Raw genomic sequence first — 26,841 nt, 5'->3', positions numbered from 1 at the left:
TTTCTAAAGTCTGAGATTGAGACATCTTTCTCTTTTTGTACTTGGAACATCTGTATTTATTCCAAAGCATTATAAACCAATATTTTAAGATAAGACAATTCAAAAGGTATATTCAGAAAACTTTCAAAGGCTTTTGTGTGTGTGTGTGTGCCACAGATTGAACCACCCAGGGGTACTTAACCACTGAGTTACATCCCCAGTCCTTTTTTATTTTGAGACAGGGTTTTACTAAGTTGCTTAGGACATCATTAAGTTACTAAGGCTGGCTTTGAACTTGCAATCCTCCTGCCTCAGCCTCCCAAGCTACTGGGATTACAGGCTTATGCCACCATGTCCAGCCAAAAGCTTTTTTATTAGTAATGTAGTTATGCCAAAAATATTAATTTTGTTCTTATAAGAACAGTATATTATCCTGACACTTCAGAAAACAATTTTCATTATCTGAAATTTTGTATTTTAGGAAGTGCATTTATGAGTATGCTTGTCATACTGTTAGCTCACTGGACATATTTGAACTCTTCTACAGAGTGGGATTTGAGAAGGCAATTGAGTCTAACCCCCCCCCCCTGCTGTGTATTTACAGGTGGGTGAGCAAATGAGAAAGAAAACAAATTGTACTTAGTAAACTCTCTTCAAACTACTTTCTAGAGTAATGTTAAATCACACATCTTAGAACAGAACCCAGAAATTGTGAATAGAATTTTTTTTTTTTTTTTTTTTTTTTTTTTTTAGAAAATAGAAATTGATAGAGATCTTCTCTCTGCAAGGAGTGAGGTGATATTCCAACTACTTCCTGTCATGCAACGTCAAGCCTTATATCAGATATGCCTATGACTGGCTGCTGGTATCTAGGAATGAATATACAACTTACCAGTTGAACCAACTTATTTTGTCAGTTGGAAAGATTTTTTGTTTGTTTGTTTTCCTTAGGACCTTTGAATCTGTATTTATCACCTAGCCATGCATTTACTTTCCTCACCAAGGTGCTAATTTACAACTTCCTAGCTTTAAATTCTTCTTGCTCTTTTTTTTCACTTTTTTCTATTGTGATTTTCAACCTTGTTTTAGTTCATACCTAATGCCCTCTGGTCCTTATTCATATGGACTAGCATTACCTTCTTTATATGTGTTTGAACTGCTGTTATTTCTGAACTCCAATATCTGCTGAACTGTAGCAAGTGTTTCTCTGTTTTCCCAACCTTTCTACTCACTACAAAATGTAGATTAACAACATTAATGCCCTGCTATGAGGTCATGGCTGAAGAACTTTACCAAATTATTTATGTAGCTATGCAACCAAGCCCAAACCCTACCATACTGAATGCTTGTCAGAAGCAGACTTCCATTATACTCAAACCCACATTAGTTTACATTTGATTATACAAATTGGATTGATTATCGATCACTTTGGCTAATAATAGAAAACAGAATTTGGATCAACCAAAAAGAAAGAGCAAATAAGTCTAAAATGTTATTCATGAAAGAAGTTGATATTTTCACTATATGCTGCCTAAGAATTTTGAATTTTATTTCTTGAAATCACAGCTTCATAATGCCCCTGTGCAACATTTATACTCATTAAAGAGATATTTATTGAGCATCTACTATAACACTCCAGGATTTATTTTAAGGCATTTAGAATATACCAAAAAAAAAATAATACACAAAATAGAGTCACTAACATGATGTCTGAAAAATCAGTAAATCTTATAGATGATTTTTAAAGTATAAGAGGGAAAGGAGGTATCAGAACATACTATGTGGCATGCTTATCAATGTGCAATATTAAAAAGGCATTCATGAACGATCACATTGAGAAAGTAAGAATCAGATGAAAAGGTAGAGAAAAGAAAAAGAGGGTGAAGCATTTACCTATGGAAAGAATTTTAGTTAGAAGAGGCATTTTATCAAATATTCTAAGACAAGTGTACATCTTGGGTGCTTGAAGAAAAGCACATCCACAAGCTGCAATAGATTGAAGGAGCTGGAGACAGATGGGCAAGAGATAAAAGCATGCAAATGATGCAAGCCCTTGGTTGTCAATATGGAGACTTGGATCCATTGCCTATGTTGACAGAAGAGTGACCCTGACATAAAAACTTTTAAAATGATCACACCAGGGGCTCTGTTGGGAATAAACTGTAAGAGGGTTAGGACTGAACTTTGGAAGACCAGCCAAAGCACTATTGTGGAAAACAGGCTAGAGATGAGTTCAAAGCAGAGGGGTAGCAGAGGAGGTGAGGAGAAGTGGTAGGACTCTGAATCTATTCTGAAATATGTAGCAATCTTTGCAGAGTTCAAAAATAGAAACATGATGAAGTTTTATTTATATAAGATGATTACATTCTGGAGAGCTGTACAATATTGTGCCTGTAGTTTTACACAGTGTTGTACACTTAAATTTGTCAGGAGGATAGGGTTACATGTTCTTACCATGATTTTTTAAAAGTAAATAAAATATTAAAATGTAAAAAAAGAATAGAATTGTAATGTCAGTTAACTGATGGATCTTTGCAATAATACAAAAGGGAAATGCTCACTATCTAAAATGCAGTAATGGCATATGGGATGGAGAAAACGTTACAGTTGACAGTTATTAGGAAATTGAATGAAAAGGACATAGAGAAAAATTTGGATAGAGGGACAAGAATGAGAGAATAAATATGAATTTGATGTTTGTGCAAAAGAATACTAAGTCATTAGTCCTATATCATATACTTATTTATAACTATAAAATGTTTTTCTTAAGCATCTAGTATGGGCAGAAGAGTAGGCAAGAAATCATTGAAGACAAATGAACCTTCTCATTCTGGAACTTTACCGTTCAGTGTGAGAATTCCAAGGCAAGAGAAAAGGTGGTTAATTTTACCAACGTGGCATTTATGCTGACTGGAGACATACTGCTAACTCAGTCAGACTCAAGGGGAACAGGGAATAGTGGGGGACTAAGACAGGGTGGTTTCACATGCATCTTAAGCAAGGGCAGAACTTTAAGGTTCTTATGTTCCAAGAAGGGAATTTTAATTTTATCTTAAGGACAAAGGGGAGCCACTCTTTGTATGGGGAAAAAAAAATTTAAAAAAAGATTACAAATTCAGCTCTCTTCATCTCTCCAATCTCGCTTTGCTTATGGGAAAAAATAGATAATTTCTGGAAGGATCCTTTTAACTTTTAAACTTTGTGATTCTCAGGTGTTAAAAGTGAAGCATCAGGTTAAGGTAAACTAGTGGTTGTGATAACCGAGACTAAAACCAACATGGTTGGAATCCATGTGCCGCTGGCCATATCCATGGCTGGGATGACTCTCTCCATTCTCCCTTTACTTTCCTAAAGTGTGTTCAGAAAACTTTATCCCAAACTCTGACATACTCAGCTTTTTGCTTTACTCATGTACAGAAAGGTACTTTTTATATATTTCTGTTTTTATTAATGTGGTTGTGCTTTGTTATTTTGCTGCATAATAATTATACATATTGAAGAGATGCAGTGTGATTGATTCATGTATACAATATGTTAAGATGAAGTCAGTGTTATTAGCATATTTCTCACTTTAATCTCCTATTGTTTGTGGTGAAGCATTCCAAATCTTCTTTTCTGACTATTTTGAAGAATACAATACTTGTATTTTTTTTTTTAAATCAATGTCTTACCATGCTTTCCAGACTGGTCTGGAACTCCTGCACTCAAGTGATCTTCCTGCTTCAGCTCCTGTGTGTTGGGACTCCAGGTGTACCACTCTGCCTGGCTATAATGCATTCCTTTCTGTTTCTTTTTCATTTTTCTTTCTTTTGTTCTTTTGAAGATATGCATGACAGTAGAATGTATTTTGAAATATTATACATCCATGAAGTGTAACTTATTCAAATTAGGATCCTATTCTTCTGGCTACAATGCATTTCTAATTGACTATAGTAATACTGTGTATTGTAAAACACCAGAATTTTTCTTCCAATCTAACTAGTAGGGTACTCATCATACACACTCCATTTATTCCCCTTATTCCTTTATTTTCTGAGCCTATAGTATTCTCCCTTCTATGAGCTCAACTTTTCTAACATCTACACATGTATGTGATCATGCTATATTTGTGTTTCTGTGCCTGGCTTATTCCATTTTACATCATGTCCTCCTGTTTCATCTATGTTACCACAAATGACAAAATTTCATTTTTTATGGTCAATTAATATCTCATCATGTATATTTTCTTTATTCATGGACACTTCTTTATCATTGGCCATTTCAGCCAATTCCATACCTGAGCTACTGTGAATAGTATTATAATAAACATGGGAGTGCAGGTATCTCTTTGCATGTAGATATTTTTAAAATCAACCTGCCAATGTTTTTACCATGAAAATTAAGAATGTAGCTGGGCTCAATGATGAACATCTGTGATCCTAAGGACTAGGAGGCTGAGACAGGAGGATTGCACGTTCAAGGCCACCCTCAGCAACTTAGTGAGACCCTGCCTCAAAAATAAAACAAAACAAAACAAATGGATTGGGGATGTGGCTCAGTGATAAAGTGTCCCAGGGTTAAAAAAAAATAATAAGAAGAATATTTTTTAAAATATTTGAATTAGTAAATTTATGATTATTCTCTGAAGAAAACAACCTTTGTTGAACTTTGGACTCCATGAAACATGATGATTTGATGAGTAGTTTATTTGAGGTTAGCTACAGAAGATGCTAGAATGACAGACATTCTAACTTATCCTTAAATGCTTATATAGATTTTGTTTATATTAAGGTTAAACAATTATATTGTACCCCACATGTTCCATGATTTTGTATTGCTATAATAATTTGTCTGATTCAACACATTTAAAAAGCTGTGAAAGTGGTAAAACTATTCTATTTACTTTTAAGTTATGATCTTGAGACAGAGAAGAGAGCGGAAAAAGAAAGACTCCTGGTCATGCTCACATTCTTAAACACAGAAATTATTAAGTGTGTGGTCATAAAATGTCAAGTTAAGAGACATCATGAAATTAGCCTAGCTTGAATATGTTCTTAAATAATATCTGGTTTTATCACATTTTGAGTTTTGCCCCAATGATGAACTAGATGTTTATTCTAACATAAGTAACAAAAACTAGGATGTTGTTTAGTTTTGTTGAGGTTTGGGGTGAGCAAAGGCGAGGGATTTAAAAGATAATTTAATTCAGTGCATAAAAGATTTAAAACTCATGCCGAAAGTTGGGCCATTAAAGGTTTGTTGAGGAGATCAAGATTGGCTGTATCATTTTGTAACTGAATCTGGTGATGCCTCAAAGATGCCTTCATAACAAGTCATACTGTTGATCTAACATTTATTTGAAACTCCTTTTATGTAATTTATCATGTTCAAAGAACACAAAAAATATCATGATCTTTACTTTTTATTTACTGGCTTTCTTCCAGCACCTCACTTCTCCCAAAATTCTGTTAATTATCCCCATTCGAAGTAAATTAAATTCCTGCTTGGTTTTCAATCTTTGATTAAAAAAAAAAAAAAAGATTTGAATTTCTTTTCCAAGTTCAATGAGATTATATCTTAATTATTATTGTTTATTTTCAATTTTTAGGAATGATTTAAGTTTGTTACGATAATAGCTACTTAAAGCTAATGTTTTCTCATTCTACATTGTTAGGTTATAACATTGAGTTTTTGTTGCTGTTGTTGTGAAAACCATGCTAAGGTTTCAGTTTAGATTACATTTCTATTTTGTTCTGATTTTGCTTTCTCTACATTCCAAGTAGTGGGCTCATAATGAATTGAAGGTTTTCCTAGGTTCTAAATGTGGTACCTTTCGAGTGAATTTATCTTGAAATAGTTATATGTATTTGTTTTGTTTTGTTTTTGAAAGATTTTAAACAGTCCTCATTTCCTTTAGTAGGCTTGAAGGTATAACCTAGGGGTGACCATGCTTATTCAAGTTCACTAGATCACACATCTAGATTTACCCATTTTGAAGAAAGAGAACTGACTACAGAGATTCTAAAACAAAGAAGGTCCAAAGAGCAGGTTTTATTCTAGGAGGGCACATTGTTCATACTAAAAAAAAAAAAATGTGGAAGTTCTGCCATCTGTTCTGTCATCAGTCTGGCATTCTCCTCCCTCAATATCCTAAGTACAGCACTTAGCCTGTCCAGGATGTTGTTTCCATGGAATTACCAGGGCATTGAAAATGTCTGCCCTACATGACTTTGCATTTTATGTGAATATCCTGATAATTAGGGTCAATCTCTACAGTTGGGCTTCAACAATTAATAACTGAGGAATCTTAGGCTACGCATCAAGCTACTGGAGTCTCACTTCCTCATCTTGACAATGAGGAGAATAGTAGTATCTACTTCACAGGAGTATTTTAAAGATGGAGCGACTGCTGAGAGTAGTGTCTGACTTAGAATGAAAGCTCCGTTGATTTTTGTTTTTGCTGCTTTCAAAATCACTAAACAACTAAAATAAGCTAAATCAGGGAAATAAAACCGCAGGCTCTTTGCCTGTTTTATAAGAGCTTGGTTAAATGTTTGAGGAGTCATCAATCACCCAAGTTTGGGCTGTTTGCTCTCTTCCATAGAAAGATAATTTGGGGGACAGACTTGATCTCTTTCACATGTGGTTTTATTAAATAGAATTCTTTTTCCTAATTTTATTTAAATTAATAATATTTTATAAAACTTCCAGCTAGTTTACCATATATTATCATGACCACTTAAATTAAAAGTATCGTATCATTGATGTTGTTCATGAAAATATGCTGAATAACCTGGAAAATATTGCACATCAAAGAAGACAGGCCAAGAATTGTATATCCAACAGGAGTTTCTGGAAAAAAAAAAAAAGCAAATTTTAATAAGATAAAAATGGCATCTTCTTGTTAGAGTACATGGTTTAAATGATTGAATTTCTTTTTATCAAGTGAAAATGTATAGCAATTAATTTTAGGAAGTTGAAATTTTTCCAGAAGAAATAACATTTAGAATTTCATTAAGATTAAAAAATGGATACCACCAGTGATTAAAGTAACAAGGCAGTTATTAACATTATATATCAGAATAAAGAATAAAATGAAGGAAAAATCATTCAATAAAAGCTAGTGGGCCACCAATGATCCTATTACTTTATAGCAGATAGAATATGAAAAACCCTCTATCCCTTCTTTTTTGAGTACTATATGGCAGAAAACTATGCAAGAATTTGCATCTATGATTGAGGGGTCTTTTAAAAAATATATTTAATTGCTCTGACTGCTGAATTTAACGTCATCATTGTTATATCAAAATATTAATATTTCAGTCCTATTATAAAGAAAACTGTATTATTATCCTGGTTTGCAGTGATACGATCCTATTTACTACTTATAAATAGAGAATTATCTTTGAAACAAATAGTCTCTATAGAGAGCTGTTATTTTCTTCTATTTTTCTTACTTCACTTCCCCCTTGAGGCAGAAAGATCTGGAGTTCAAAGCCAGCCTTAGCAACAGCGAGGCACTAAGCAACTCAGTGAGACGCTGTCTCTTAATAAAACACAAAATAGGGCTGGGGATATGGCTCAGTGGTTGAGTGCACCTGAGTTCAATTCCAAATACCCCCAAAATAAACTAAAATAAAATAACTTAGTATTCACATTGATGAAACTGAAACATCTTATCTTCCTGAGTTTCTGTGTTCATTTCTTTCAGGACTTTAAACTGCCGAATTAATATTTACTTCCTGGTTGAATATGTCAGCATCTCTGTCTTCTTTAGGTATAGTTCAATATCATACATCTAGCTTTGACTCCGTTTCCTTTTTCTTCATTCTTTCTAGCTCAAAGTGTCCCCCTTTACTCAGCTTTGTGGGTGTGGAGTCCGAGGTTCTGCTTTTAGTCAAGAGGACAGTTGTTCCATAAAGGCCCAAACGCCAGGAGGCAGGGATGGGAGCTCCTTAGGAGTCTGCCCACCACACTTACGCTGAGTTAATGCCTGTTTAAATTGCCCACTACCCCCCAGCCACACTCCCACCCAAAAGACCTTAGATTCTTGTGGTAGGGGTACCCGGCTTCTAGCCAGGGGTCCTATTAACAGTTCTAGGGAAGTAATTAAAGAAATATAGAAAAATATAATAGTCCTCAGGAAAGAAGGGTGATTTAGTTAAGAGCATAAACCATAAAAATATCACCCTTGTTAAAAAAACAAACCCTCCCTAATTTACCATTATTAACTATTTTGCTTTATCGAAGTCTGCCATTTATGTCTTCTCCTCTACTCGGCTCCCAGAGATTGAGCATCTCCTCTTCAACCTGCTTACTGGCTTGTTCAGATACTTACTTTGAGACTTCATTCAACTTCCTTCTGAAAATATTATATCAACCACAGCTCCTAGCTTGGGGTTAGTGTTCCTTCTCATCATGAGTTTTGTTAGCTGTGTCCCTTTGGAGGAGTCACACAACTTCTTTAATCCTTACTTCTCTGAAATCTGAAATTGTGAAAATGACATCTATTTTAAGTTGTTATTATGCCAAGATTAAGCTAGAATACATGAAATCTCTTGTGCCCATTTCCCAGAAAACCTTTGTTAGTTTTTGTTCTTTTTCCCTTCGCAGTTAGCTGCTCAAGAACATTGCTTAATCATGCCTTTGGAATAGGATTTCTTATGGGCATGAGAACCAATAATCTAATTGGCCAGACCATTCCTTAATGCTCTATGGGATTATATAATTTCCTTCCTAGGGTAATAGATCCAAATGCTGTGAGTGTCTGGAAAGGAGATGGAGGACAAACAATTAGCATCTTCAGTGGAGCTGGGCTAGGGTCCTGGGGTCTCCTCATGTCCTTTGCCATTGGAAAGAAAAATATGATCTCTTTAGTGAATCAGTGTAAAAGAGAAATACCAGCATCAAATTATGAGGTAAACAACTTTGAAATTCTTCCCTTCTACATAATCATATTGTATTTGCACATTTAAAATGTAGTTCAAGTACTTTCACAGCTTTAGTAAATAAAGCCTAAAAAACGATGACTTGGCCTCAGTTGAGAAATCATTTCTGAGGTTTTTCTCTAAGAATAACGCATCTCCCCCTTTGTGCAGTCCCTTGTTTCTTTTATATTTGGGTTATGAACATGTCATCTTCTATTTTCAAAAACAAGCTATTATTTCCTCCTGTGATACAGTGTTGGAACACCAGGTCTTTGATGTTTCTGTTAGATACACCAGCAGCCATCATAACTCATGCTCTTGAATTTTTAATATCACTCCACAAACTGAAATGACAAATACCCAGTTCTTCAGTGAACACACAAATATGAAAGAAAAGTTTACTAAATAGAGAAGATTGAAATCTCTCTTCCAATTTTTGTTTTGATCCCACTGAACATAAAAGGAAAAAAAATCATGTCGCTGTTTTTTTCCCTGCTTTGTCTCAGTTACCATTTTTGCCTCAGATTAATAGAAAAAAAAAAAAAGAAATTGCCAAGAGGTAAACCTGTTTCCACAGAAAGCATTATGTATGCAGTCCTGTATTTTTTTTGATACGTGACTAGAAGAAATATTTCTCTTTAACAAATTTTAAAAAATTAATTTTTAAAAAAATATGAAAAATTATAATAATGCTAAATTCATATTTTTCAATTTCCAAATTGCCTATTTCTTCATATCTGAAATACTTTTAACATCCTTTATTTTTTTTCTCCAGATCACTCAAAATCTGTTATTTGCCTATCAATCTAAACAACAATTAATTCTAGAATATACCTTTTTTCTCAAAGCTCCATCTGTTGAAATATTTGTCAAGTTAACATTGAAAATAAAGCTTGCCCTGAAACTGAAAATGCAAATGGACATATATATAAAGTATTAAGTTAGTGGCTCTAATATTAAACTTTACAAAGTTACAAGATCATTTCAGTTAGAAGGAAAGAACAGTTCTTCACATCTGAGGCAAGATCTCCTCTACAGCCAAAATTCAATTTTCTTTTTCTCATAGAAGCATCTTTCAGTGTTAATATTAAACTAGGGCTGGGGATGTGGCTCAAGCAGTAGCGAGCTCACCTGGCATGCCTGCGGCCCAAGTTCGATCCTCAGCACCACATACAAACAAAGATTTTGTGTCCGCTGAAAACTAAAAAAAAATAAATAAATATTTAAAAATTCTCTCTCTCTCTCTTTCTCTCTCTTTAAAAAAATATGTAAACTAGAAAACAATTTGGTTATTTCAATAGGATTATAAAGCTCTTTCTTCTATGTATACAGTATAAATTTATCGTGTTCTATGTGAACATGGATATTATAAATTATTACCAGAAAGAATAAATAAATAAATCATTATCAGAAAAACCTCAGATACATTTTATTTCTGACTTTTAATTCTTATTTTCAAAATTAATATCCATTGTAATTATCTCCAACATCTCATATGAAGAACTTAATCATGATATTTTTCTCCTCCTTTATCCTAATGAAGAAGTTCAAGGAGTTATATGAGCTTCTGTTCATATTATATTACACTTGAGAAAGTTCTGACTTAGCTGCTAAATATACAACAACAACAGTTTAAAAAAAAAACTGGATTATTCTGCTTTTATAGTTTGACTCTAAAAAGTTAAAAGCAATTTTTAGAAATTGTTGGATGTATTTCAATTAATTTTTCTTCAATACATACTGACCACATTTCTCATGGATGGCATAATTGCCATTTATACAACATGGAGAAGTCTGCTTTGGAAGGAGTGTACATTTTTGCTTGTTTGTTTTGTGGTGCTGATATTCAAAGCAAGGACATTGCACGTGCTAGGCAGCAGTCATCGGTTTGGGGAAGGTCACTTAACTACCAAAGTTGCTTGTCCTTTCTCAGCTCTGGAACCTTGTACATGCTGCTCTGACTGTGTAGCAAAAGGAGGAGAGAGTGTCCTTCCCCTTTTTCTAAAACATACACAGATAGTGGATAAGGTCCTGACGGTTGCTCCTTGTCCATCTCCAGGTTGGCTCAGTTGTCCTAATTTGTGTTTCACCTGCCAACTGTTTGTCATATCACATCCCATCATCACTCTTACCTTTCCTACAAATAAGTACCAAGAGGTAAGTCTCTGAGCTCCTGAGTTTACATTGTAGCTAAGGAAGAAAGAGGAAAGCAAATAAAGCAACAATTATTCAGTATGAACAAATGATATAATATGTTCTATTCTGCACCTTTCCTACTCATCCACTTTTAACCTAAAATTGCATAGTATTTATTATACAAAATTACCACAGTTTATGAAATCAGCCTCCTAGTGAAGAGAATGTAGCTTCCTTTCAATCCTGGATTATCACTAAAAAGATGCAATGACTACTAACACATAATTCACCTCATACTTCTGTAAGTACTTCTCCAGAGTAAATTCCCAAACATGAATTTTCCATAATCAATCCTGGATTATCACTAAAAAGATGCAATGACTACTAACACATAATTCACCTCATACTTCTGTAAGTACTTCTCCAGAGTAAATTCCCAAACATGAATTTTCCAGGTTAACTGTTATGTATTTATCACTTTTATGGCTTTATTCATTTGTTTCCCACAGGAAGGCATCCAGTTATACTCTCATAATAATATGCTGGAATTTTCCTTTTCCTCACAGTCATACCAATGGAGCATATTAATCAAACTTCTGAATTTTTGTCAATCTCAATGTTGTCTCAATGTAGTTTTAGCTTGTATTCTTATCATGAGTAGGTTGATGATTTTTCTTTTTAAATTTTAAGAGTCATTTTTCTTTTCTATAAGTGATATATTTAGATCTTTGGCCTATATTTGGGTGCTGTCATAAAGCAAATCTTAAGATATTTTTTTCATTTCTGTTTTTTAACTGATATGTAAAAGTGCAAAAATTGTACATATTAGTGGGGTACTACATGATGCTTTGATTCATGTATACATCATGAATCAGATTAAACATATCTATCTTCTCTAATAGATATTACTTCTTTATGGATAGAATGTTCAACATATTTTATTTAGCATTTTAAGGTATACAGTACACAGCCCATCTGAACTTTTTACTCCTGCCTCATGATAACTGAGTATCCATCAATTAACATTTTTTTCATCTCTCCCTTCCCTGTACTCTCAGCCTCTAATAACCATCATTGTACTCTCAATCACTTTGAAATCAGTTTCTTATATTTCACAAATGAGTGATATCATATGGTACTGAATTCAGCTTATTTTACTTGCATGATGTTCTCCAGGTCTATACACGTTGCAGAAAATGTCAAGATTTAATTTTTTCTTATGGCTGAATACTATATCTAGGTGTTTTTATACCTAGAAGATTAGCTAATACATGACAATATAAATTGAAAATGATTTTTTAAATAGACTATTGCTTGACATTATTTTCTCCTTATTCATTGATCTATGGAAACAATACCAAGTTTCCCCTTAGAGCTATTAGTACAAAGGACTGCATATTATTGGATTTGTTAACACAACACCACAATGTTTAGAATTAGAATTTTTACTATATACTAGCACCTTGTAGAAATATATCCCTCCATTGTTCTTATGGTTTTATGGAATTCTTATTGTAACTTTTGTTTTGTTTTTTTCCATATAATATTAGAATCCATTTCTCTATAAGTAAAAAACAATAAACAAAAATCTACTTTCATTTTTACTTGGATTATATTAAAGGTATACATTAATTTAAAGATAATTAACTTTTTTTCTTAATGTTGAATGTTACTCAAGATTTTGTTTGTTTAAGATGTAAGTCTTAAACATTTCTTGGTAGTGACTTTAAATTCAATTTTTCATATTTATTTTATACCAAAATGTAACATTAAATTATCCTTTTGTTCATGGCAGGCACAAAATTACATAGTTTGAAAATGGTAATAATTTGCTTCCTCTTTTTATTTTTTGCATCTGTATGTAAATTCTTCTTATTAACAAAAGTGCCTTTGGTATTTCGTGGCTAAGTTTGACTTTAAGGTTTGAGATAGGTAGTTTCCATTATTTTATTCTTTAATTTTTTAATTAAAAATTGTTCTGAAAGGGTGTAAATGTCTTTATAGGGTCTGTGGAGATAACCCTATGATTTTTCTCTAACACATATAATAAATTGCATAATAATAAATTTGCTAGTATAGAGCTACTCTTGTATACCTGATATGAACTCCACTGTTCATAATGTATAATTATTTTAATGTGTTGTTAAAATCTGATTGCTAATATTTTATGTAAGATTTTATATTAATATTCTCAAGATTAGCTTATATTTTTAAATATGTGCAATTCTAAAAAGGTTTAATATTAACATTAATATAAGTATCACAAATATGCTAATTTTTTCTATAGCACTGTTTTGATTTGTATTTTGTTGTCTGTGCACTGAAATAATTTTAAAAACATTGGAATTGGGCTGAGGTTGTAGCTCAGTGGTAGAGCACTTGCCTAGCATGTATGAGGCACTGGGTTTGATTCTCAGCACTACATATGAGCAAATAAATAAAGGTCCATCAAAAACTAATAAAAATATTTTTTTAAAAGCATTGGGATTAACTGAAAAGTATAGGTAGAATTTCTCTGTGAGACCACCTAATTTTAGGAGTTTTAGATGTTTGTGATTTTTCTCTGCTGCTTCTATTACAATCTGTTGATTTTGATTTTCTCTCATTTTAGAATTAAGTTGAATATTTAGTATCATATTTTTAAAGTACTAATTTTATTTAGTTTTTTAAAATTAATATAATTTTTATGATATTCATCTCTTCCCTATTTTGTGATTTTTCCCTCCATAAAATGTTTATACTTCATGCTTACAATTTCTTGTATTATCTTGATTAACTGACATCTCTCCCCCACCACAACTGAAGTTTGATCTATGTATCAACATAATTGTTATTTGTTATTTGGAACAATCAGTTTTGACTTTTCTTAATTTACTCATTATTTGGTTTCAGTTTTTCTTGTTTAATAAATTTTTCAATTTTTTCACTGATTTATTTCAATTTCCTGAAATTGTTCTGAGATGTAGTGTTATGAATTGTTCTTTATCTACCATCTAGCAATACCAAAGTATTGATGTTCCTACATATTGTGTATTTTGTGTTTGGCTAATTAACCTCTTTTTTGGAACCAGGAATTGAACTCAGGGGCACTCAACCACTGAGCCACATCCCCAGCCCTATTTTGTATTTTACTTAGAGACAAGGACTCACTGAATTGCTTCGCACGTTGCCATTATTGAGGCTGGCTTTGAATTCACAATCCTCCTATCTCAGCCTCAGGAGCCTCTGGGCTTATAGGCATGCACTACCAGGCCTGGCCTTAACATTTTTATTAACAATATGAAAGTAACCAATTTCTTTAGAACTTCCGTTTTAGAATACCAATGAGTAAATAGTGCTTTGGAGCTACCATTTCTCTTTACAGATTGTGAAAATATTATATTAATGTTTTACCTTATTGTGATTTTAACTTTATTTTGAAATTAACATACTACTTAACATTTCAAGTCATTTTAATTTATTTTAAGTAAGAAAACTACATTAAATAGATGATTTGCCGTAAAAAAATTAAATTGTTTTGTCCTTACTTTTGACAACCTTGCCTTCTTCTATCATTTACCTTTTATCTGTTTAAATATTTCATAACTTAAAACATAAGTGATTTTAATATGCTGGCTGATTCCTAAATTAATAGCCATTTGTGTAGACCAAAACATCTAATGGGTACCTTATATTTTAGGTTAGTGGGATGGTTTGGCCATGAACTCAGCACCAGATTTAAAATGGATAACAGTAAGTATATTCAATTTTATTTCATAAGTCACTTTATTTTAACTTCATTTTAATTTTCATCTATGTGTATATCATATATAATATACATGCCCCATGGAAACTGCACTTTGAAAATGTCACTGAGATTTTTTAAAATAAGAAATGACATTTTCAGTCTGTAAGAGTGTTTATAGATTTTAGCATAATTTTGAGCCTATTCATTTGTAGAGAGATAAAAGGAAATGAAATTTAACTTAACGGCCCATGTGGCTTGATCAGATCCTCTCAATATGGAGTGCCCAAAACATCAGGCAGTGGGAACAAGAGGGAATTGGGTACTCAAGGTCAGACCCAGAGGGTCTTGGGTCTTTACTGTGTAATAGTTTTGTGATGCTGCAAATCACAGTATTCATCTTGTGTCCTTGCTGTTTTGTTCCACATACCTAATATGAATAATATCTATTTCAGGGTCTTGTTTAAGGGTAAGTCAAATTCAAAACTGTAAACCAAGTAGCATATAGCAGTACTTTTAAATATGATCATTTTTTACCCTGTTTTTCCAAATTTTTTTTTTATGGTTTTTGCCATGTACCAAAGAGTGATGTTAACCCCAGTGAATAAAAATAAAACTGTGCTGTATATTTGTCTCAAAGAGTGCCCTATTTTGTTTCCTAAGTGACCCTATTTTTAATCATATAGAATACAGAAAGCATTGTAAGTGCTTTGAGAATTCATTGTAAACTAAGTATTTCAGAGTGCTTCCAAACCTATGTATATATTTGAATTTGCAACAATTAGGATACAAAGGATCCCAGAGGACAACTTTAATCAAATCATGAAAGATTTTTATTTTTTTTAACGTGGTTGTTGAATGATTAGCTCTGTTATGACTGTTACTTAAATTCTTTAATTCTTTGAGATGGGTTTTCTTATCAGTAAATAAAGAAATTTGATTAAGTAAGAAGAAACACTTTCTATCACAAAAGATATGATAGGGAAAAATTTAAGTTTTTTGTGATATATTTGTCTCTGAGAAAATATTCAGCTCTGCATTGTGGAGCTAAAGCAACCATAGATATGCACAGATAAATGATTTTGATTATATTCATCAACTCTCCATCCTTGTGACAAAATAACTGAGAAGAGCAAGTTAAAGGAGAAAAGATTTATTTTGACTCAGTGTTTCAGAGCTTTTGGTCCATGGTTAGCTGGTTGCATGAATTTGGGGCCCGTGGTGAGGCAGGATATGATGGTCAAATAGCAGGTAGAGCAAAGCTGCTCACCCGTGGTGATCTAGAAGCAGAGAAAGACAGTGTGTCAGAGGTTAGGGACAAAATAAACTTCAAAGAAATATCCCTGGTGACCCACCTCTTCCAACTCAGCCCTACTCTTCCCAAAAGCATCATCAACTGAATCCTGAGTCTGAAATACAAGAGCCTTTGGGGTACATTACAGAATCAAACCATAGTAATGCCAATGTTCTAATAAAACTGTATTTTAAAAAATAGGTGGTAGATTGGATTTGACCTAGGGGTCACAGTTAAACTTGCCCCAGATTAGAAGAATTTTTAAAGACCTTTTATTTTTTTAATATTTTCTTGGTCAAGCTTAGTTTTAGTTTAATTTCTTCCTAGCCATCTTACCCTGTTGGATTTAGCTTGCTACAATTTATTGTACTTATTATAACTGGAATAATATCTGTTATCAATTAATATTTCCAATATTTCATACTTAGGCAAATTTTTTTCCCTTTAGCTCTCCTCTTTTTCCTAAGTAAGCTACTTGACCTAATAATCCTGGAGTTCAAAGTAACCTTTGCAATTTATTTTATTCATTTTTCTGCCTTTGGGTGACATTATAATTACATAGCATTCATATCTTGATATTCTTTTTCAATCACACCTGTAATCCTAGCTACTTAGGAGGCTGAAGCAGGAGGACCTCAACTTCAATGCCAGTCAGAGCAAACTTAGCAAGAGCCTGCTCCAGAAATATAAAAATAAAAAGGACCAAGATATGGCTCAGAGGTAGAATGCCCCTGGTTTCAATCCCGAGTACTGAACAAAAGGAGGAGGAGGGGAGGGGGAAGGGGAAGAAAGACATTGCTCCATGATAGAAAATCAAAGCATGGGGTAAACAGCAATATTGGCTTGGAAGTTGGAAGACAGGCAGAGGACAGAGTCAGTAAAAACTTCCCAGAAGAGGTTATTTTTGTTGTTTATTTGCTTTGTTTGTTTGCTTTTGAGGTGGGATCTTGCCCTGTTGCCCAGGCTGCCCTTGAACTTGGTGTGCTTCTGCTTCAGCCTCCTCTGACTAAGTGGAATTACAGGCATGTGCCACTGCGCTCAGATTAATACACCACATTCATTTTGTATATAAGGACTGTATTGATTGGTAGTTTGCTGAGAAGGTAGGAACAGGAGAGATGGGAATTGACAATGAAAAGAAAATATGCCAATATTTTCACTCCATTAAGTTTCTCTTAAATATCTTAGGCATTCCCTCTGTGTAATAAAAATATTTAAGTCCTAATATTTTACTGTTCTTTTTTGTCTTGTTGACCCTCTTGAAAGCATATTCTTTAATAAAGACATGATATTAACTTTTCAGAACTGCAGTTAATCCCTGGGGTCAGTGGATTCCGTATTTCCAATCCTCCCATTTTGTTGGTCTGTTCATTGCATGCTAGTTTGGAGGTAAGAGATCTGCATGTCAGCCTTTCCTGTCTTTACTTTTTCTCCTTACCTGGTTGTCACAGGTTGTAGTACTTTTTCTGATAATAAGCAAGATTATAAATGTACACTGTACATAATGGAAGGACAAAAGGCAGCATCTTCCTATTGGAAAGGTGACTATATGGTGATTGTCACCTGTCATTTACATTTTCTGCCCCAGACTCAGTGCTTGGCACATTGTTGGAATGTAGTAAACACTAAATGGAATTCAGCTGGGGAGACATATATTTTGGTTCCACTTAAAATCTGTGTGAATTTGAATAAGTTATTTGACCTTCTCTCTATGTATAAATAATTTAGTGTCCATGTTTAATTCTTCAGTAATTCACTCAAGTAACATGTATTCATTGAGAAAATATTTATGTGCCAGGCACGATTATGATTTCTGGGGATTCTGTTTCTTCTACTTCTGTGAGCCAGTGAACTGACAAAGTGCCCAGTGACAAAGCTATAAATGACTTACCTTTAGGTGAGGGGAGTTATTAATAATTAGAAAAATGAATTCTATTATATATAAATTATTATAATGCATCAAATTAAAAAATAAATAAATTTTTGTTCTCTTTTGTAAAATAATAATATTAGAGTAAATCAAAAATTCTGTATGATTTCCTCATTAGACAGAGTTCTTGCTTTCCTGAACCTTCTATGCCATTATATAATCTCTACTATTGTGACTTAATATGGTCCTTTAAATTAATATTTTATTTAAAATTAGTTTCACCATGAATTAATATTTACATAATGAGTTAGGTTTTATATATATATTCATATATACACACACATGAAAATAGAAAAAATATACATATATATAAACCAAACTGATTTTTTTGATATTATTTAGGAACAGATTCAATTTATTTGAGTAACTATAGATTGTTAATAATTTTATGCTATATGAATTAACAATTTTAATACACATATTAATTAAATTATATATTATATATACAAATATTTGGGTAAAATATATTTTATGTAAATGTACATACCTATTCTAATAGAGGTTTTATATATATAGCTATTCAAATAAGGCTTTTATTTTTTCTTCGGTGCCTCTTAAAATCATCAAGCTCATGATATTTTGGGACATCAAATTGTGGAGAATACCAGAATCAAATGAGTGACTGAATAAAGACTTCCAAATCCCTTCTATTCCCTAAATTGTCAAATTTCATGAATACTCATGGCAGTTTCTCATTATGACCACTGGATGGCAATGTCAAGTTCCTTTGTTTTTATTCAAGTTCACCACTATGCAATGACAATTGCCTTATAATCATTTCATCATAACTTAGAAAGCACCTACTCAAGTTGACCACTTGATGGGGCATGAGCTGTTTTCACTTTGGGGCAGATTTTTTTTGTTGTTGTTGTTTTAAATTGGCATACACACCCAGTGACAAGATTTTTCAGACAGTGACACTTTTATATTTTTTAAGTAAATATCTTAGTAATTCATAATATTTGAGTTGCTTTATAATATCTATTTAGGAAAAAAATTGTTTCTCAAAGAAATAACATTTTAAAACAAGGTGAAATTTCAGTTTACTCTGCAAGTTTGTATCAGGAAGATGAGTTACAATCTGAAAGACACCAAGACATATCATAGAAACACTAGAAAATAATATGATTTTATCTGATTTTCTTTATCTTTACAAATAATTTTTCAGACAACTAGAAATTTTCTTTTATACACTGTCTTTTTGGTATGGCCTGTGCAGTAAGCTGGTCTTTCCTCCAATAGTCACTCTTTCTTCTATGGAAAAAGAGACGATTCTTGTTTTTCTCTACCACTAGTTTCCTACCAAACTGCATTAATGGAACCTAGACAAAATTTTATTCTAAGACTCTGAAGACTGATTTTTTCCCTTTAATATATAAACTTAAACCTAACCAAAGGACCCTAAAAGCCATTAAAAGGGGAATATAGACATCCATGGAACTTGTCATCACTTAATTATTAATTCTCTAGAGCCTCCTATCAAGGTCATTCACTTGTAAGACTATGTTCTGACCATAATTATCTTTAGTTAGTCAAGCTTTATGTTTGTGAAAGGATTGTTCAAAATCCTCCCCATTATAAATTGTAAAATGTTTAAATTACAAAGTAATAAATGTTCCACATTGTGGCTTTCTACACATGTCTGAGATTGCCCTGTGAGTCAGTATTAATGAATTAACCATAGTGGTATTTACCTGTCTTTTAAAAAGTTAATGCATTGTAGGAGATAAATGGTTGAAGTTGAAGTAAGTGAAATATATGCATGACTTCAACTTTCTCCTTTGTTTCCACCTTCCTTTCAGAAAATACTATACATACTCAAATTTCAACTGTACAGAAAGATTCTGTACTCAAGAATCAATATTACATAGCCATGACCTCTGATTTTCAAAGCAATGAATTTGTAAGAGACTAATAATGAGTGCAATCATGTGTGCACGATGATTAATTCCATTAAACATACCTTATTGTCAGTTTCAAACTGTCTTTTCTTTTATATCTAGGCTTTTAAATGACTTATACAGTATTTAAAAAATATTGTGGATGAAAGGAAGTAACTTGAAGCTAAAACCCAAGTGAGTACTCTATTGAATAGTGGTCACTAAATGTGACCTTAAACACGAAACTAGTGCTCTTGAATTTATTTGCCTCATTTTTCTGAGGATGTTTAGAGTTGATTACTTCAGAAGTTCTCTCACTCTTCCAATTACTTATTTGAAATTTATATATATTATATTTTGAAGTTTCATATTTATATATAGCAACAATTTTAGATCTGTTAATATATAAACTTATAATAAAGGAAATTGTTTTAAAATACAAAATTAAAACAATTAATATGCACAGAAGATCAGAATCCCCCCCCCCGAAAAAAAAAAAGAAAGAAACTCACTGTGTTTCTTCACACTACATTAGGGACCTAATTTTAAGAATGTAAGAGAAAAGTATCACAACTAAAAACATCATACTATGTGTACAATTTTTAGTCAATCTTATCTATCTTTTCCAGATTTCTGTTTATTTTACTCAGTAAGAACAAAATAGCCCAAGTAGTTAAAACTCTGCCAAGAATTCTCATAAGCTGAACATTTTAAGCTACATTAATTTTTTTCTAAAAAAATTTTTTTTGAATACTGAAAACATAAAATAACAAGAAACAAAAAGAAAAGAGATTATTTGTTTTATTTCCCTGTTAACTTCTATTAGCCTCTATAGTATTTTTATGTGAGGACTCAGAATAGACTTTTATATTCTGTGAGAAAAATTTTAAAGTGCTTCAAAACACAATTTGCTCTTGTTGTGGTTGTAATGTAGACAATATTAAATTAAAGGTTATATTCTTATTAAAGAGTAGCAACTCTTTAACATTTTAACATTCTACATTCATACATTCTACAGTATGTTAAAATCAAGACTATTTGCCATTTAAAAAGTGATTTCTAGTTACCAAGAGTAATCTAGAAGAGCAAAATCTCCTAACTCACTTTAAAATTTTATAAATGTAAGTAAATAGTACCCAAATTTTACAAACCTTTGAATACAAATTATCATTGTAAGTATACAGACAACCCTCCATATCCACAGACTCTACATCTATGGAGTTCACACTTGGACTGAAAATAGTCATGAAAAAATTTTTGCATAAGTACAGACTCCTATTTTCTTGTCATAAGTCCCCAAGTAATGCAGTATCACAACTAGTTACACAGCAGTTACATTATACTGAGTACTGAAGGTAATCTGGAAATCATTTAAATTATATGGGAGGAAGAACATAGGTGATATGCACATACTACACCATTTTTATTCAACAGACTTGAGTATTGTGAATTTTGTTATGCAGGGTGATCCTGGAAGCAATCCCCTGTAGATTCCAAGGGACAACTGCACTTCACTCATTACACCCATCTGTGTTTTATGGGGCCTGTAGTAGAACCAAAAATATTTTTAGAATTATTTATTAATTAAAACATCTTAGCATATTGTTGATCTCCTAAGAGTCTTTTTATCTATCTCATATATTTTTTTTATTCCAAACTTATCCAGCAAGACTTACTGTGGGCCCTGCCTTGTGAGGCTCTGCTCCTGTTCTCTGGAACTATGTGAATCCAAAACTTATTGAGTTCCCTTGAGATTTCATTGCTTGGAGTCTACCTACATTTTGCTTTACATAAGGAAATGATGAAATACCACCTTCAAATTCCATGCAATCTGGGGCACCTAAGTCTTGAAGCAGTTTGCTTGCATCCAGATCTTAATTGTCCTTCTGAAAATAAAAGTATCAGCCTCCAATGGTAGCTGATTACCTTTGCAGGCCTATAAACATGGTCCCTAAGGTGTGTTTGGAGAGTCATGGTATCATTTTGTCTTTTATGCCCCACCCCCACTTTTTTAAGAAACCGTTACCTTTTAATACAATTCTCATCTTCTCCTTCAGCCAAATTCATAAGCTCCAACAGTGTAGTTCCTGAAAATCTATACCTTCAACTGAGCCCTATTAGAATGCCAATCCACACATGTCACATATAAATACAAAAAAAAAAAACCTGTATTTGTAGACTTGAGGAACTCTAAATATCACCACATGACCCTATCTATATCCTTAATAGTTTTGCTCATAGTGCAGAAAAGGGACATTAAGTGTCATTCCAGCACATCATGCTGTTTGAAGTCTATTCAATTCTTGTGCATAGGATATATTTTTAAACTTTATTTAACCTTCAGAGATAAGCCAAAAAAGCATGTCTATTCTTACCCTAATGTTCCAACATTGGGTATTGTGGGTCCTTGTCACTCATCTTAATGTATGACATCTCCGGCAGCAAATGGTACTTTTTTCACAACAGTGCTTCTTGAGTTTATCAAAGAAAAAAAAATTATAAAATAAAAGAAATAAAGAAACAAACAAACTATCCTAATGCTTCAGTAATAATAAGTGTATTATGTGACATTGTTTGCTTCTCGGTCCAAGAAAATGTAGCTTCCTTATTTAACTATTTGTTTTCTAACAAATCAGTTAAAAATGACAGATAATATTGGTAACACTGCCTTCACATAAACACATATATTTATCTCATATTGCACTTTTTTCTAACCAAACCATATATAAGAATAAAAAAAGGTCTTTTTTTAATAGGTGGGCACAATATGTTTATTTTACTATTTTGTTTTTATGTGGTGCTGAGGATCGAACCCAGTGCCTCATGCATGCTAGGTAAGCACTCCACCAATGAGCCACAGTCCCAGCCCTAGAAAAAGTCTTTTTGATTATGATTTTATTAACTGGTTTTGAGAGAAAAGTTTAAATTTCAAAATATTTGAATGCATTAAGTTATGCTTTACTTGGTGATTAAATTAATATAAAATAACTCTGAAGTCATATGCTATTAACGCAATTTTTCTTCTTTCACAAGTATTGTTTAAATGATATTTGCAGTTTTCCTCTCATGGAAATTTGCCTTTATATTTAATGGAAAAACACTTAGAAAAGGACATGTTTTTACAAAAAAAAAAAAAAAAAAAGATTAGCTAAAACTGAGTGTTTGTTGGATAGGCCAAAAGTCGGCATCTCCTTTTTTATGCATGATTTACACTTAATTTTGGCTTCTTTGAAGATCAATAAAACACTGCTAACCTGATTGTTTCTCATTTGGCAGATCTTTAGGCAAGCGACTATAAAAGCTCTGAGGAAAAAATCCATTTTGCTAACTGGTTATCTGGAATACATGATCAAGCTTTACTTTAACAAAGATATAGGAGGAACCAAGAAACCAATTGTGAATATAATTACTCCATCCAATATAGAGGATCGGGGCTGCCAATTGACACTAACATTTTCTATTCCCAAGAAAAATGTTTTTGAAGAACTAGAAAAAAGAGGAGTTGTTGTAAGTATATTTTTTCCATTGCTACCAGATTATTTGTATGTGTTGCAATTGGGGGTAAATTTTGGATTTGTTGGTTATTCATACTTGCATGTCATTTCACATCAATCCATTAGGATAAATTTTGTGCCAAATAAGCTTTCAGCGCACTGCTAATTGTAGGGCACAGAGATGTATCTGTCATTTCTGATAAAAGAGAAAATATCACAAATATTTGTTGTGAGAAATGGTGTTATATAATTTACTCATTTTTTAAATTATAATGCAAAAAGAAATTATTTCATTATGATGCATTAGTATATGTTTTTTTATTAATTCACTAGATTTAACTCAAGAAAACTCCAGTATACCTTTATTTAATCTATGAAACAAAAGTAGTTAGTGAAGGATAAGAAATAAATTGGTCTTATTTAGTAGCCTAATAAACTCAGTTATTTTTACCCTTGTCAAAAAGATTTGGAGACAATTCTCAAGAGTAGTAACATTGCAAGGAATATATAGTTTTTTAACCCCTGGGCCTATGTGGACTTTAGTTTCCTGAAGAAAAATAACAACAAATGATGGGAATTGAATAGGACATAGACTATATATTATCTCCTTGACTTACAATGTTGTTTCTTGAAGTAGGCTATAGTGATCTTCAGGGTCAGGCCAAATTTTCTAGTCATACAGCATTCCTGCATATAGCCAACTTCTTATCTGTAACATCAGGGATTAGATAATTAAATTTAAGGAAAATTTGCTAACACTCCCAGTAAGAATATCATTCATTTAAATTTGTCCAAGGATTCTACTCTGTCCAGGATTTCCCCACAGAAAAAAATGAATATATGATCTATTGGATGGTGAGAGAAGATAATTATTGATTGAACCTCAGGCCCAACCCATTGTTATTTTCATTATGAAGAAGAAAGTTTCAAATTACAGAAACACCATGTTTTACTGAAAGTGAAAAATTGCTTATGCATTAAGTTTCAAGGAAGCCAGCATGAATGCTTTATGGAAGTTTATCTTGAATGGACATTTTCAGTATGTACTAAAATTTTTGTGACTTTATATTATTTTATTTTTCCTCCAGTGTGACAAGCGAGAACCAAATGGGATTCGAGTGGCTCCAGTTCCTCTCTACAATTCTTTTCATGATGTTTATAAATTTATCAATTTGCTTTCTTCTGTACTTGATTCTGTAGAAACAAAAAAGTAGCAATGTTCTTCTTATTAACTTACACAAATTTACTGAAAGATGCCTTATTTTACTACTATTCAATTTTTAATTTTTAAAAATAAATTTTAATTATTAAAAATATTTCAAAATTGATTTCTTTTATTGATTCTTTAAAAAAATAAATGACAGCAGAATGCATTACAATTCTTATTACACACATATACCACAATTTTTCATATGTGTGTTTGTATATAAAATATTTTGACACCCAATTCGTGTCTTCATACATATACTTTGGATAAGGATGTCTATCACATTCCACCATCTTAGCTAATCCCCTGCCCCCTCCTTTTCCCTCCAACCCCCATGGAAGGAATAGATCAAAATTGATTTCATGTAGATGGCAATAAATCACATGCTTTATATTAAAAAAAGATGTCATTTTTCAAAACATCTGTGTCCTTGTGAAATCCACATGGTTGTCTAGTTTCTTGGAATTTGGGGAATCAAAGACTATGTGTATCAACCATTAGGAACACAGTCTTAATTAGCTATCACATTTCATGGTTATTGAAATGTTTTCTGTTTAATTTATAATTTGACAACTGCATAATTCTTATGGAATTCTTATGTCAGTATTGGAAATGTATTAGTTTTAATTTATCAAAGAGTATATTTTAAGACCTGAGATTGAACTGTCATATATATATATGATTTTGCAATGTTACATCCAGTTCCAGGCAAAACAAGTACATTCTATTGGGCAATAGCTTTCAATTATTTTCAGTCACAATCTATAGTAAGAAATATATTCAATATCAGAGGCCCACATTTATAATGTGTACATCATACTTTATTGATTCTAAGACATTTTTGTTATGTTGAACATCTCTGAAATAGGACATATCTTTTTATTTTCAAAAAATAGCTTCTTGAAATCACCATTAGCCCTGCTTTTATGATCTCTCACAATGAATATATAGTATCTTGGATTTTATTTAGAAAATAGTGTATGTTACAAAAGATTCATAAGTTATTTGGCTGTGCTCTAATTTTATTACTTTATTTTATCTCATTCAAGAAATGCTGGTAGCTGGACATGGTGGCACATACTTCTAATCCCAGTAACTCTGGAGGCTGAGACAGGAGGATCATAAGTTCAAAGCCAGCCTCAGCAACAGCAAGGCCTAAGCAACTCAGTGAGACCCTGTCTCTAAATAAAATATAAAAGGGTTGGAAATATAACTCAGTTGTTGAGTGCCCCTGAGTTCAATACCTGGTACCCCCACCCCCACCCCCCCAAAAAGAAATGCTTATTATAAATAATTCAATTGATTTCCCTACCCACACTTGATCTTAGTTGGTACTTTTCAAGGATGGTCTTTTATTTATATTATCATTATTTCTAGTTTCTTTCAATAGGAAAGTCCCCTGACATTAGATACTACTGTCTCTGAAGTAGTGAATATTTGCTATTGAGGGGAATTAGGAAATGAGTAATTCATCTTTCAACCTCTTTATCCCAAATTTTTGGACCTTTCTTATCTACTGTGAAAACTAAAGTTACACTCACCTCTGTTAGACTTCCCTAGTTTTCCCTTATTGAAGCCACAATAGTATTTATGAATTGATCAAACATAAGTGTACATAACCAGCAGTAAAAGGCCCACATATTATGATTCCTCTTAATTAAATAAATTTGAATAAAATAAACTGATTTAGACAACTATTTTGGAGGGTAGAGTTAAATAAGACATAAAACTCCAACATCAACAACTACCAACACTGACAACTACTCATATTTATCAACATCTTGTCATGCACCTTGTTGTGATACATTATGTATACTATATCACTTAAGTGAATGATTACATAATTGCCTGTGGTAAATTTCCCACTTCTTCACAGGGTGAAATTCATCTTCAGAGATGGAAGAGTTCCCTAATCCTTAAAACTCAAGTATGAGTGGCCCCATATAGGAGGAACTGTTTGTGAACCTCCCCAGGATGAACAAAACAGAGCAGGTGCCCGTTCTCAAGGAACACACAGATTAGTAGGAGAAACAGATATTAAACATGGAAACACCCAAATATGTGACTGCAAATTATAATTTCTAGGAATGATGAATTGATGACGCTGAGTTATAAAACTGATGGTATTAATTAGATGGCTGAGTGACAAAGTGCTTTTAAGAGTATATGATATTTCATACTAATCACATTAAAATTATAACAAGTTATACATACAAAGCAGCCAAAGAATTAATAATCACCATTGTTCCATTAGTAAATAGAGCATTAGAAATCCTTTCCTTCTAGCTCAC

At 32.5% G+C, this 26,841-nt stretch overlaps 1 protein-coding gene across 3 annotated transcripts in view; it reads left to right on the top strand.

Moving 5' to 3' along the window:
• Positions 1-24,652, top strand: part of Kynu (kynureninase) — a 162,972-nt gene extending 138,320 nt beyond the window's left edge. For 2 of the 3 annotated variants that reach the window (XM_076866077.2, XM_076866078.2), the window contains exons 11-14: positions 14,701-14,753; positions 17,343-17,428; positions 23,126-23,356; positions 24,432-24,652. In XM_076866077.2, coding sequence (XP_076722192.2) covers positions 14,701-14,753; positions 17,343-17,428; positions 23,126-23,356; positions 24,432-24,557 — 496 coding nt within the window. In that variant the 3' untranslated portion in view covers positions 24,558-24,652. Of the gene's footprint in view, positions 1-14,700; positions 14,754-17,342; positions 17,429-19,972; positions 20,037-23,125; positions 23,357-24,431 lie in introns of those variants that run through there. The other variant, XM_076866079.2, reaches the window with a different exon arrangement.
• Positions 24,653-26,841: the final 2,189 nt, after the last annotated feature.

This window comes from Callospermophilus lateralis, chromosome 9, assembly GCF_048772815.1.
Source record: "Callospermophilus lateralis isolate mCalLat2 chromosome 9, mCalLat2.hap1, whole genome shotgun sequence".
NCBI classification, from domain to species: domain Eukaryota; kingdom Metazoa; phylum Chordata; class Mammalia; order Rodentia; family Sciuridae; genus Callospermophilus; species Callospermophilus lateralis.
Note: the sequence above shows the minus strand (reverse complement) of the source record. Positions and strands in the feature narration are given on the sequence as shown.